General features: G+C 33.7%; 1 protein-coding gene across 5 annotated transcripts in view; it reads left to right on the top strand.

Moving 5' to 3' along the window:
- LOC129061725 (sodium channel protein type 1 subunit alpha) overlaps positions 1-12,411 on the top strand; it is a 101,829-nt gene that overhangs the window by 45,063 nt on the left and 44,355 nt on the right. For 4 of the 5 annotated variants that reach the window (XM_054562470.1, XM_054562468.1, XM_054562469.1 and 1 more), the window contains exons 1-6: positions 3,472-3,577; positions 5,137-5,265; positions 6,996-7,087; positions 8,201-8,470; positions 11,162-11,225; positions 11,740-11,881. In XM_054562470.1, the coding sequence (XP_054418445.1) occupies positions 3,498-3,577; positions 5,137-5,265; positions 6,996-7,087; positions 8,201-8,470; positions 11,162-11,225; positions 11,740-11,881 (777 nt within the window). In that variant the 5' untranslated portion in view covers positions 3,472-3,497. Of the gene's footprint in view, positions 1-1,296; positions 1,416-3,471; positions 3,578-5,136; positions 5,266-6,995; positions 7,088-8,200; positions 8,471-11,161; positions 11,226-11,739; positions 11,882-12,411 lie in introns of those variants that run through there. The other variant, XM_054562471.1, reaches the window with a different exon arrangement.

The raw sequence follows: 12,411 nt of genomic DNA, 5'->3' as shown, positions 1-12,411 counted from the left end.
AAATTGACTTACAAGTTTCTAGACACTTTAACTGTCGTGTCACAGACTAACAATAACTTGGACACCAGCCCCAGCTGGGAGACCAGACTTTCACAGTCCTGGTTCAGGGCACTCTATACACGCCAGATACAAAGTGCTATTTTCAGATAGGAACTCAGTCAAAATTTGGGAGTGATTACTCTACTTGAATTTAGAAAATACTCAAGGTAGAGGGAAAAAGCAATGAGAATCCTATTAATAGCCTGAAGACTAAGCGTAGAGAAGAAACTCTTGCCAAAAATTCTTAGTAGAAAGTAAACATAAAGTTAAGGCACCCTAGGGTGAAAAAAAACAAAATATTTAAAGAATGGGTGAATATTAATTAAAAAGTATGAAGACCTTTTCCTATGAAACATTCTTCACAGAGAAAATGGCTCCCTGCACTCCCAGCTCTGTGTGATTATATGCAAACATCTTAAGAAACTCTGAGTCAGAATCCTTCATATGCTATTGCATGTTGCTTCTTTATTTTTTGTCTGCGCGCTGCTGATTGCTCTTAAATATACCTAATTTGTAGAATGCAATTTCATTCACATTCATGGATCCTAGGTTCTACAAGGCTTTGAGCTTTTCCCCTGTGCTAAGAAAGCACTAGAGGAAATAGGCAGTCAATTGGGATCAGAATTCAATGTGTCAGCTAACTCAGAAATCCCAATACAGAATTTAGCACTCCTGGTCAACAGATACTCCCCAGGGAACTTGGCCTCCAAAAATCAATTACTGGATTATATCCATCTAACCCAAGAGTGGGTTTGATGGTGGCTGTTTCTATTTCCTATTACAAATAGAGTGATAATGTTTATTTTATAAGCATAAATGGAAAAAGAACAGTTATTTTTTTTAAGTATTAGTTTTGTTAAATGGTTTTTGCATTCCACAGGATTAATTTTCAAGATATTTGAATTGAAAAAGCTGAAATCACTATAAAAGGAATGTAGTGTCAGGATTTTAAAAATGAAATTAAATATTCAACCATTTAAGATATTCATTTAACTCAGATATTTAAAATATTAAGAAAATAAATTCTCTTGGACAAATGTCTTATGTATGATGAAATTGCAGGTAAGCATTGGGTAAAAGGTAAGTAATACCTTTGAATGTCTTCTCAGGTTAGGAAGAGACACAGTGGCAGTTTGTCTTCATGGTGCACATCGAAAGTTGTAACATTGGAAAAATTCATTGTAACGACAGAAAGTAGGCAATAGAGTTTAAATGGTGTATACTTTTATACTTCTATGTTGTGTTCCTATCTTACAGACTTTTATAGTATTGAATAAAGGGAAGGCCATCTTCCGGTTCAGTGCCACCTCTGCCCTGTACATTTTAACTCCCTTCAACCCTCTTAGGAAAATAGCTATTAAGATTTTGGTACATTCATATCCTTTTCCAGTGATCAATATTAACTATTTGTACATAGTCTATAAGTGCTTTATAGCTAAATATAAAATTAAGTTAGGACATATACATATTTTATGCCTTTTGCCACTCTAATTTTGTACCTGCTTTTGAATTATAAGCCTTATTCTTTTTTTATAAGCCATATTCTTAAAGTTTATTAGTCACATAGATGTTGCTGAAACTTACAGTCTTAACATTATATATCTACATAGATCTTTCTAATACTATATACTTATATGGATTGAATTCTACAAATGGAGTATAAGATAACTATATTTGTCTTTACCATCTGTGTACGCAGCTTGTGATTAATAAGAATTTGCAGCAAAGAATGATGTAACAAAGAAATCTACTTCCAGAGCCAAGTTTAGATATATCTATAATAAAGAGCATTTTAGTGAACCTTGGAATAAACCTTTAAACTTATTTTCCATGAAAGATGGTCAGGGGCTTAACCTATACTTAGTTAATTCTTGAATTTTCCTAATGAAATCCATGAAGAAAATACTGGAAAACTGGCCAAATTTTTAATTTAAGTTATGGAATTATGACTCTGCCATACAAAATGAATTGCTTTTTAGTAAAGACTATGAAAGTGAGTGAAAGAAGCTTAGGTTATATTCCCAAATGGCTTTTAGAGATATGGCGTTGTGATTCCCATGGTGTTAAAAAAAAAAAAAAAAGACAACTTGGTAACTAACTCCATCTATTCATATTCATTTACAAACACTTCATTTCTGATTGTCTCATTTGATGGCTTTATCAATAATAAATACAGAAATACTTGTATAATGATAATCAACTCATACTATCTGATTTTTAAAACAGGATTGTAAAATTAAAAGGCCATTCGATTTTTAAACTGATAAGGAATTCCTTAGTGGTATAAAAGTGTTGTTATTAAAATTAAAAGATTTGAAACATAAAAATCGTACGTTCAGCATTTCTACCTGTACGGAGGTTTCCTTATCCTAGTTTTTGTTTCTAGTGCCATCATGTGGTCATTTGATGAAAACTTCCCTTTTTACTTAATGGAAAATTTTTATTTTGGCAATAAACTGTAGTAGAAAGAATATGAAAGGCAGGAAACCTGTGTTCACATCCTCAGCCAACTTACCTAATTTCTCTTGGGTTTAGGCCTTATTTTTCTTATTTCTAAAATACAGTGATTACATTGTTTGTTTTTCAAGGTCTCTTTTAGCTCCTTTTTTTTTTATGTCTTAGTCATTTGTTTTAACTAACACATAGATCTTATCTACCGATATATAGGCCTGTTTCAAGTACTTAATATTAACTCATTTAATTTGGACCTCAAACTGATGAGGTCTATAGTTGATTAGGTCTGTACAAAAATTAGCTCCATTGTGTAAAATCAGTGGAGGCATAAGGAGATTCAGTGACAGAGAGAGGATGAATGATTTGCCAAGAACCACTTTTAGGCTGAATTTTAATTATATTCACATCATATCAAGTCCTGGCCTTCACGAGTATTCACTTTTAATCATACGCAATGCTGCCAAACTTAAAAAAGATTCAGTCAAAATAGAGCAACCCAACACGTCATGCTGCACTTTGTACATGAATTTTTAATGTATTGAACTACATTATATAACATGTATTTAAGAAACTACAATATTGCAGGTATGTGCCCTCTTCAACAATTCACTGTTTTAATCACCTGAATTGGTTTAAGTCAACCTCTGCTCAAAAACTATATGACTCCAGATTACACAGAGTTTTCCCACTAAAGTTATCTGGGGGTAAATATATTGATTTAATAACAGTAACAAAAGCAACACTTTGTACTTACATAAAGCTTTCTTGTACATGATCTCATTTAATCTATATCACTACTCTGTGAGGCTGATATTATTATCACATTTTACCGATGAGAAAACTGAAATTCAAAGAGACTGGATGACTTGCCCACAGTGTGTTTGTCACTGAGCCATGGCTAAACTGCATTTCAAGCATTTCAATGTTAGTTTTATATAATATAATACATGGACTTCGATTTTTTGTGTGTGTGTTTTCCTTAACAATAACCCACATTATTCAGCATGCTAATTATGTGCACTATTTTGACGAACTGTGTGTTTATGACAATGAGTAACCCTCCGGAATGGACAAAGAATGTAGAGTAAGTTCAACTTATATTTTAAACCATGTATTATGTGACTATATATGCACAATAGATAGATCTCTATATATCTCTATATTTATATAGGCATATAGACATGCACACATATTTAGGATTTTGAAGCTCTATCTTAATGTACCTTCTAAATAAAACCAAAGAGCATATTTATTAGGCCATTTCCAAACCCAGTTACCAAACGAGAAGATGATCCCCGCTGACCCCTGCTGGTGTTGGGTCTAGTATCTCTGCTCTTGTACTTGGTGGTTACCAGAAGCCCACCATGCTTGGACACTTACCACTTTTCCTTTAGGATCCACAGTGGCCGAAGCAAATGTGATGAAAGCAATTGCAGAAAAGGGCCGAAATAGTAGACCTTGGTGCCCAATAAATTTCAGATGCACTCAGTAAGTTAAGAATTTAGAGAGGCGGCTTATACATGCGATAAGAAGACAATGCTGAGTTTCACATAGTTTCCCCTTCCACCAGCCACATCCTATCCAGGCCAGACCTGAACGGTTTCAAGCACAGTCGTCACCAAAAACATTTGCTGAAAAACATATCTCAACAGTTGAGATTTTCGAACTTGAACATTCAATAGATCGGGGTCTAAATACACTGAAGCGAGAGGGTAGCATTTCAGAAACCAGGAGCATTGCTCTCTACATACGGGCTCTCTTCCGGGACACCTGCGAGAGCGGCGGACGTGCCATGACTGCGGCTGGGGCGCCCACGCCGCCCGCGCGGTACCCAACCGCTACCGCTCCGCCCAAACAGCAACCCGGGGGCGGGGGAGCGCTGCTCCCGAGAGCGCCGTCAATTCGTAGACCGTTCCAGATCAGAGCCAGTCAGAAAAGGAACAAAGATTACGAAGGAAAAAAATATATGTTCAAAGAATTCCCTAAGGATTGAAGTTAACATGCAAGAGCCCGCAGGTCTTTAGTCCCCCTGGTTTTTGTGATTTTTGTTTTCCAACTTCTGAGTAAAAGATACAAACTTTGGAAACATCCACATTTCCGAATCAGCCTAATATTTTATTCTAAATTAAATTTTTACCTCCCATGACTCTAGAATTATCCACTTTGATGTTAACGAAGTTACGTTTCCAAGTAAGTTAGCCTGTCTTGTGGAAGGAAAAATAAAGACTTGCTAATTTGTCAGTGTTTTCTCATTCATAAAACATGATTGAAATTGAGTATTTTACTTTCTGAGGGAAAATTGTTTTATGCCTCTGCAATATTATAGATTGGCCACTCCATCACATGAATGTATTAGATAATTCTCAGGAGACTTTATTAATTTATGTCAACACTAAGACACCTCAGACAGCAGCCTCCTAGACAGCATACAGCATTGATTTCTCACTCTGCAATCAGGACACTCTCATGTGGTAAAGAGTTGAACTAAGATTTAGGGCTATGTTTTATTTCCATGAAAATAACATCAACCCACTTAGATTCACTTTATAATATTCATCTATTCTACCAACAGAATGATAAGAAATTGGTATGTTATGAAAGGAAATTATTGCTTTATCAATTCTTGTTGGATACTGTCTCCAGGTACACCTTCACAGGAATATATACTTTTGAATCACTTATAAAAATTATTGCAAGGGGCTTCTGTTTAGAAGACTTTACTTTCCTTCGGGACCCATGGAACTGGCTCGACTTCACTGTCATCACGTTTGCGTAAGTGCCTTTTTTGAAACTTCAAAGGAGTTTCTTTTCGCTTTCTGTGTGTGCGTATGCTTTGAAAGAATAAGCTTGCTTTAACTGTAGAATATTTTAGTGTGGTTTATATATTTAAGTTTAGGATTTTAATTTAGTACAGTAGAGGTCAAAGTGGCATTTTACTTTGGCACAAAGTCTTTGCAGTGGTTGAAATTAATTTTCACATGTAACAAACATCTGTCAGCAAACTTCATACATGCTGCTTTTTCAACACACACAGACTAATATGAAATCAAAAGTGTATTCATAATACATCTTTGAAAATGGCTTTTGAAAACTGCAGGCACAAAGAGCTCTGCTGCTGCACAAATTTTCATTGATCTTATCCAACGTATATACTCTTTCCACCTTCTTTTATTAGTTTGATAGAATAATAATAACAAAAAAAATCTGCTGGCAAGTTGATTCTGACACATCAGATTAATAGGAAAAATAATTACATTTACATGTAATACATTAGTACATTACATGTACTAATACATTACATGTTTATTTCATCAGCAATTAATTTTAAAACTTATAAACAGGCATATTCTCTGTCACTTCCTATTTCTAAAATGATTACTTTTCTCTCTTCATTCCTTTTATAATTGTCATCTTCTCTTTTTTCTCCCTCAACATAGACATAAATCTTCTTATTCTTACCTCCCTTCCAGATACACTCAGTAGGGGCACAATATCTGCATCCCTGTCCCCCCTGCCTTCTTTTTTTCTAGTGATGAACTTCCCCAAGGAAGAAGAAACTCAGAAAAGTGATAGAAGGTCATTCAGGAGTGGGTGAAAGTTGAGTGTGGAGGAAAGGGGACCTACACCACTTGCCCTCATCATTCTTTCAGGAGCTCCTTTTAGCCTCTAACAGGACAGGAGGAGAAGCGGGGCTGATACACTCAGGACTCCAAATGTTGCCTTTCTCTTCTTAATTCCTTATCTAGTCATGAAAGCCAATTCTTCACCATTCCCTCTAGCCACAGTTGAAAAGAAGGCATATTGAGACTACTTTTTTTTTTTAGAATAAAATAGCAGTAACGCCAGGGGCATTATTGTGCCCCCATAAAATATTGTCCTTAATTTGCCTAACTTTGACTTAAGAGTTACATTAGGAAAACTTCATCATGTACAGATAGTCCAGCAATCTGACTTTCCATGGCTAAATTTCTCTTGGATGATTTTATGCATTTTTTTCTAACTGAAACCTTAAAACTCTAGCCAAGGTCTCTTTCCTTTTTTACTTAATTCTCCTAAATTACATGTGATGTTGATTGTATGTCTTTCCATAATGGCAACAGGATTATGTACTACATGAAGTTTGCATCTAGTTAATGGCATTAAATTATGTAAGGAAAACCATAGCAATAGACTCTAATTTTTAAATTGGTACTTACAAAATTATCATTTAAAACCACCAAGAAGGTCTTTATAAAAGACCCAAGCAAATATATAAAATCCTGCTTAAATCTTGAATAACTCTGATTTAATTCTACAGGTTTGTAACAGAATTTGTAAGCCTAGGCAATTTTTCAGCTCTTCGAACTTTCAGAGTCTTGAGAGCTTTGAAAACTATTTCTGTAATTCCAGGTAAGAAGTGATTAGTGTAAAACATAAGGCTCCTTGTATCTACAGCTCTTTTTTTGTATCCTTTCTTTCTTTGTATCTTTGTATTGTGTTTGTGTGTGAACTCCCTATTACAGATATGTGACAGAGTTTGTGGACCTGGGCAATGTCTCAGCATTGAGAACATTCAGAGTTCTCCGAGCCCTGAAAACAATTTCAGTCATTCCAGGTGAGAGCTGGGTTAGAACCCATCATATGTTTTTCAGCAACAGCTTCTCTGCTTGATAGTCAACATCACAGAATATCACAACCATAATAATCAAAATCATAACAATCAAAATCAGATGTTTCAAAGAAAATGATTCTTATTATTGAGACATCATAGTATGTCCCAATTTCACACATTTTTCATCAGCCTTGGGGTTTAACAATTTCTTGCATGAGACATTGTAATAATATAGTCTGTGTGATTTGCACGTAGAGAAGTCATTTTTTTCTTCTATATCAATTGTAAGGAATTGGTCCCTAATTTATTTATTTATTTATTTATTTAAATTTATTCAAGAGAAAAAGAGAAAGAAAGGGTTGGGGGGAAGCAGGGCAGAGAGAGAGAGAGACAGACAGACATCAATTTGTTGTCCTACTTATTTATATAATCTTTGGTTGCTTCTTGTATGTGACCTGACCAGGAATCAAACCCACAACCTTGGCATATCAGGACAATGCTCTAACCAACTGAAGCACCCAGTCAGGGCCTGGTCCCTACTGAGTGTACCAGTCTGTAATTTCTAATTTATTATAGTCATTGATGACTATGTCTATGCAATGTAATTTTAATATTGCTCTAAAAGACAAGGGAATAAGATAATAAAGACTAGCATGACTCTGCATGAAAAATTTATTATATGAAGTATAATTATATTCCAAACTATCCCACACTATGTAAAAGTCTTTCTTTCTTATAAGTAGGAATTAAAAAATACTTATTCAAGTGATTTGTTATGAAACTGACTCTAATGAATAACGGGCCAAGGTTCATTAGCAAAAAGAGAAATACAAGAGCCTTCCCTTAAAATAGGCTTCATGAAGACCATGAATCTCCCATTACTTTCTCGCCAACATATTGGGATATGGATCTTCATTTCATTGTTTAGATCATTACATTTCTGGAGGCTCTCTCCATAAGCACTTCAACCTACCACGAAGGGCTGCTCTTTCACTGACATTGAATTCATTTTCAGACTTAAGCATGGAATATATGTTTTCAAGAAAATTGTGTGAGGCTTTTGTTATTGCAGACCTTCTAACTCTTCATAGTAATGGCCTTCTTTCTTTCTTTCAGGCCTGAAGACCATCGTGGGAGCCCTGATCCAGTCGGTGAAGAAGCTCTCAGATGTCATGATCCTGACTGTGTTCTGTCTGAGTGTGTTTGCGCTGATCGGGCTGCAGCTCTTCATGGGAAACCTGCGGAATAAGTGCATACAATGGCCTCCCACCAATGCTTCTCTGGAGGAGCATAGTATAGAGAAGAATATAACTATGAATTACAATGGCACACTTATAAATGAAACTGTCATTGAGTTTGATTGGAAATCATATATTCAAGATTCAAGTAAGAATTACTATTGTGTAGATTTAATTTTTCATTGTTGCTCTGCCCTCCATTTAGACATGGAATTTTTTAAATGATTGCATAACAGTTTTTAATCTCTTAATCACCATGTCAATAGTTTGCACATTTAATTATTTTATTAATAACTATTCTAATTTTGATTCCTAAATGGTGTTTTCCTGTTGTATCATCATGTGGGAGGCTGAAGAATTCAGCTAGAAAAAAATTTTCCTAGGACCTTTGGCTGCTGATGGAAACAGTCAAATAACATAAAAATTTCTAAAGCCCTTTTTGAACTCTAAAGTACTATACAAATGTAACCCATTAAACATGAATTACAAAATGCCTTTTTTATACTAGAAACTGTACAGGATGCTGGGAAAATAATAGTGATGACACATGGCTTCAGAGTGCTTATAATTTAATAGGTTATTTTTATTGTCATTTATGGAAATCAAGTGAGATCTAAAAGTAAACATTATTTTTATATTTGTAGAATAAGAATAGTACTACCTTGAGTAGAAATAATGGGAATCAGTTTATTTTTATTTTAAGAGTATAGAAAAAATAGTCAAATGTTTAAATAATCTACTCTAGAAGGATGGAAAAATAATTGGCCTAATATTCTTTCTCTTTTGAAAATGACAAGAAAATAAAATTTTATCTTTTATTTAATTTTAGTATCTGCCAGTAGCAACATTTCAAAAGCAGAGAGAGTTAGAATATGATTCATGGAGAACAAGAATATCCTTTTAGAGAAAAACATCAAATACATAAAATTTAGACTTTAGATGTACTTAAATTTAGCTATATCTTTATTATGTTAAGGTGATGACCAATATTTATGAGAAAAAAATCAAAGAATGAAAACCTTAGTGACTGGTTGTGTGGACCAAGTAGAACTAATCAGAAAAGATTAATGGTTTGATAATTCTTAAAGTAATGAAAATACGATAAAAAAACAATCAGTATCTTTTTATACTTGCAGACTTGGAAAATACCTTGGTAGCTACAGATGAACTCCACCACGATATTAGTGATATGCCAACAAATAATTTGCAAACAGTTATAAATCTCTAGATTAAGAAAAATACTTTTATTAAGAAAAAAAAACATCAAAGCAGTCCATGGAGTGTCCCTTATTCACTTTATATGTCACCAGGTCCACTGCTCTCATTAACTCTCTGTCATGAGTTTATTTTTTTAAAATCTAATATCAAGGAACTGACTATGCAGATGTCATTTAGGGTTTATTCTCTCTAGTGAAAATTAGTTGGATGCCATTTTTTTAATGTTCAAAGTCAAAGATACCTGAGGTCATTTTCAGCTGTAAAATCTGCTCCCTACTAATACTGCATTTGTTGAAAAAGTTTATTTTAAACTAGATGCAAATATAAACAAAGTAGTTTGTCTTTGAAAATACTAGAAAATTAAATTTATTAAAATTAAAGATAATCATGTTTGAAAGTTATATTTTCTTCAGATTAAGTTTATAGATCATTGAATTTAATTGATAAATCTTCACTTATAAGTACCTGATGTCAAAAATTTATCCAGAAACAACATTACTTTCACTTTGTTTAATTTTTATTAAAAGTTAAGAAATTCTTTCTGAATTTCCCTATGTTCAAAGATGTAATGACATTAGAAGTAAAAATTATATTTTCCATTATGTTTTGTATCCCTTACAGAACTATGCAGAGGGTAAATTTATCTGAAGGTTTAGCATCTAGAAAATATTTCTTCTTAGAAAATCTAAGCTTTTTATTCTTAAAAATTTCTCTTTCAAAATGATTATTTAATTTCACATGTTTCTATTCTTGTTATCCCTTTACTTATTCTTCAGTAACCTTTATTGAAAGAAAACTATGTTCCAAACACGATATTATGGAAGTAATTAACCATTTGGCTTCCTTTCCAGGAGAAACAGTATTTGTAAAGAAATAATCACACTGTAGGACAATGAGTATAATAATAATGGAAGTATGTACATGTTATTGGTAACACAGTGGGAGTTCTCAATTTTGCCAGTCTTTAGTGGGAAGGGAGTAGAGAATGTCAAGAAGTAATTCACAGAAATGACACTTCAGCTGGATATTGAAAGAATCTAAGGAATTTGACAGAAACAGAAAACTTTGAGATAATGTAGTATTCACCTGTAGTAATTATTTAAGCTTTAGTACTTAAGATTATTTTTTATTTCAACTGTTTTAGTAGTTGACATGACTTATGTATCCTTTACTAAAAGCCACCTATGATGTATTCTGGAAGACAGTAGAATGTAAATTATAATTAATTATTAAACATTTATAAATTGTGTTTAAAAGTATAGGAGGCCAGAAAAGATATGATCCCTTTATTTTAAAATATGTGGCTGTTTTGAAAAGACAAGGGTATTCTTACTTATTTTTATAATATGCAATTCTTATTTTTTATGAGGGTGGTGGAAAAACACTGATACCTTTTAAATATTATGTTAATTCCTATAGTTATCACTACTTCTCCATTTACAAAGAAAAAAGTGCTTTGTTATATGAAGTATTTAATCCCCTTAATGTAATATCTAGTATTTGGAGGGGAAAGGGGCAAATACCCGTGTCTTTGAATTATATAATGTACTTAAAATTACTCATTGAACTCTAAAAATGTAGCGCCTGAAATGTTCATCCTATGACTCTTTTTTCTAAACAGGATATCATTATTTTCTGGAGGGTTTTTTAGATGCATTACTATGTGGAAATAGCTCTGATGCAGGGTAAGCCAATACTTTGTGTGTGTTCCTGTATGTGTGTGTGTGCGTGAAATACTTTTTCACATTTGTTGTAGAAACTGACAGATAACAGCCAACTAACTTTATACTAACTTGCTATAATTATAGCTACTTATAAGGTGAGATTTATTTAAGTATTAGACAAGCACTTATGTTTTATAAAACAAGAAGTAATAGTTTAGCTTTCATGTTTCTTTTTCTAGATGAGTGTATATGAGCTAGGAACCAACTATGGAGGCTCTATCATAGGGACAATGAACGAGATATATAATAAAATGCTAGTTATCAGCAGAAAATAATTTTGTAAAATATTATTATGAAGTCTATGCATTATTTTAATGATGACATCAAGTGGATAGTAAAATTAAGTCAAGAGTTGAGAAAAGTATTAGTTACTTATTTCTCATACTTCTACTCCTTGAAACAGACAATAAATATGGCATGCTACCAGATTAAAAAAGCAGAATTTCTTGTAAACTTTCTTTTCTCCTATTTACAGACAGTGTCCAGAAGGATATGTGTGTGTGAAAGCTGGTAGAAATCCCAATTATGGCTACACAAGCTTTGACACTTTCAGTTGGGCTTTTTTGTCCCTGTTTCGACTAATGACTCAGGACTTCTGGGAAAACCTTTACCAGCTGGTGAGAACCTGAGGAGACACATACTGCATTTAACTAGAAGTATATGAGAAAACCAAGTTAGTTGTGAAATTCAAACCACAGCATGATATAGTGCAAAGAGCACAACTTGAAATCAGGAGATTGAGTTTGTAATTCCTATTGATTATAACATGCATTAAGCATAGTGATGCTGGGGACTGTGATTCTCTCTCATGTTCCCTTGGGTCAAAACTTACTAACCACTCTTCCCAGACAGAAATCTTCCCAAACAGATGCCACACCCTCCCCTCAGCCCCATCTACCTCCTCAAGTTTTATCCATCAGGGAGCAGGTGATAAAAATAATAATCAGATGTAGAAAGATGACTTTGGTTTCTTCATTGACTTTCATGGCATACTCAGCTCTTTGATGAACATCTCCATGGTATTTTATTCATCTCTGTTTTATCCTTGGTAATTCTAAGAATTCCCTTCTAGAAATCAGAATGTGAATGTATGAGTTAGGGGAGCAGGGGATGAGGCTTAAAAACTGACAAAGAGGTAGGAACAGTG

Source organism: Pteronotus mesoamericanus, unplaced genomic scaffold (assembly GCF_021234165.1).
Source record: "Pteronotus mesoamericanus isolate MK-2021 breed Mesoamerican mustached bat unplaced genomic scaffold, CSHL_Meso_final scaffold_651, whole genome shotgun sequence".
NCBI classification, from domain to species: domain Eukaryota; kingdom Metazoa; phylum Chordata; class Mammalia; order Chiroptera; family Mormoopidae; genus Pteronotus; species Pteronotus mesoamericanus.
The sequence above is the reverse complement of the archived record's forward strand: the minus strand, read 5'-3'. Positions and strand labels throughout refer to the sequence as shown.